Source organism: Monopterus albus, unplaced genomic scaffold, assembly GCF_001952655.1.
Source record: "Monopterus albus unplaced genomic scaffold, M_albus_1.0 scaffold1646.1, whole genome shotgun sequence".
Classification (NCBI taxonomy): Eukaryota; Metazoa; Chordata; class Actinopteri; order Synbranchiformes; family Synbranchidae; genus Monopterus; species Monopterus albus.
Genome location: NW_018129522.1, coordinates 1 through 2,140, shown reverse-complemented (window position 1 = coordinate 2,140; position 2,140 = coordinate 1). Strand labels below are relative to the sequence as shown.

Sequence of the window (2,140 nt, the reverse complement as noted above, 5' to 3'; positions counted from 1 at the left end):
TTGCATTTTAGAAATGCATTCATTTATGTTTGTGTAAGCCATGTCTGAGTTTACTTTAAGAACTTCCACGTTATGCTTGAGCTCCTGCAGCTCCTTCATTCTTTCCTGAATGATGCGTTGGACTTCAGACTGGGTGACCACCAGGACTTTCTGATAGAAGAACAAAGAAAAGTAGAAAGGTTTTTGTAAATCATTCACCCATGAGAACAAGACACACTGTACTTTGGATGCAGCTTCTGAGACTCAAAGTCACTGCATTACAAAAATGACAAGGTCAATGTATTGACTCAGATTTGAGGCTTCAGACTCACTTGCTTCTCCGTGCGCTCTTCTTCTGCAGAGCTAATGTTGTGGCCACGGTGCTCTCTGACAGTACACAGCACACAGATACACATCTGGTCAGAGCGACAGAACAGCTCCAGGCCTTTCTCATGCTGGGGGCAGATCTTCCTGTCCAGGTGGCCCGTCTCATCCACCAGCTTGTGCCTCTTGAATGTAGACGACTCGTAATGAGGCTTGACATGTGTTTCGCAGTAGTAGGCCAAGCACATGAGACAGGACTTGACAGCCTTGTTGCGACGGCCAACGCAGAAATCGCAGAAGGATTCCCGGTGCATGTAGGGGAACGGAGTGAGCTCAGGCAGCTGGCGCCGTGGCTCATGGTTTATATCAGGCAGGTTATGTTTCAGCACAGGCCGCGGCGTGAAGACTGCATGGCACTCTGGGCACCTGTATACACCCATGTGGTCAAATTGCTCCCAGTAGATCTTGATGCACTCCAGGCAAAAGGTGTCACCACAGGGGATGGTGACCGGGTCTTTTAATGTGTCTTCACACAGGGGGCAGTAGGCCTCTGTTGGTAAAGGGAAACCAGACTCAGCCATGACAATGATGATGAGACAAATATAAGAAATATTCTGAATTGGAATAGTTTCCAGTTAATGGGTCATTTCTGAATCCACAAACTGTCTGAGTGCACCAAGTAATGGTAAGACATTCTGCTGGTCAATATGTGGTCCAGAGAGTCCAACCAGAGCATATAATGCTGTTTTCTGCTGACATTTAAAGGGGAGGGTTTGTTTCTACTACAAGCAGACAGGTCATGTCTTCCCACAGAACCCTTTTTCCAGCATCTGAGTGAAAGTACTGATGTCTGCAAACATGACAAACTCTGCTGATGAAGCAGGAATTTCAGGTAAACTCACACAGTAATGTTGCATTGTCAGCAAAATGAACAGCTAATGTCAACTAACAACATGAATGAATGAATATATCATTATTAAAGAAGTATAAACATGTTCCATCAGTGACATTCTAGTTTAACTGTGAATGAGTTTCACATGACACAGCCATCTGTTGTTTTTTATTTTACATGCACTTTCCTCTAAACCAACATTTATCACATGTGGTACACATGTTCCCTCCCACCCTTTAACTTTCTATTTTCCTGAACAGTGTGTTTCTTGTTGGCGCATGATGTCAAAACAGCTTATTCTGTGTATCCTGTTAACAAAGTACAGAGCATCGATATGTGGGTTCCCACCTGTAAAACTTGGAAAACACTGTAAAGTAAAAGCACAGCAGCACCACATGACAATGCTGATTATGGCACCTTTAAACCTGGTAATGTTAAACACTGGGAAATGGGTTTGTTAGGATTTCTTATGAATCCTAAAGAGACGTGCAGTCTATTCACTGTACAACAACTAAATTTTAATTATTATTTTCAAATATGTCTATTGTAGACATTTTCATTCAAATGAAACTCAGATTATATCCATGTATAAATTGATCGTATGTGAGCAAAAATGTCTGAATTGCAATATAATGACACAATTAAAAAAATTTAATTGCTTTGGAAATAGTCATTAACTGAATTCATCAATATATTTACAGTCTGATCCTTGTGTGAACTGGCTGAAAGCCAGTTATTTGGCACAGGCAAATGGGGTGCTGGTGAAACAAAGAAAGGTTGAGTCAGGATAAAGTTAGATATTAATATCTGCAGTACTACTGAATGCTTTGCTTCATATAGAGAAGATTTTCCTCACCTCCATAATAGTCATTTCCCCAGAAGGTCCAAAAATAGTTTTAATACTCAAATTGTAAAATTTTCAAACCCTCTCAGAAATAATGGCCT

At 41.2% G+C, this 2,140-nt stretch overlaps 1 protein-coding gene across 1 annotated transcript; it reads right to left on the bottom strand.

Moving 5' to 3' along the window:
• Nucleotides 1–34: 34 nt before the first annotated feature.
• On the bottom strand, nucleotides 35–984 carry LOC109953851 (tripartite motif-containing protein 47-like). Its single transcript, XM_020589304.1, has 2 exons — nucleotides 312–984; nucleotides 35–146 (listed from the first exon to the last, which is right to left on the bottom strand). The coding sequence occupies exons 1-2, from the start codon at nucleotides 882–884 to the stop codon at nucleotides 96–98; spliced, it is 624 nt and encodes a 207-aa protein (XP_020444960.1). The 5' UTR covers nucleotides 885–984; the 3' UTR covers nucleotides 35–95.
• Nucleotides 985–2,140: the final 1,156 nt, after the last annotated feature.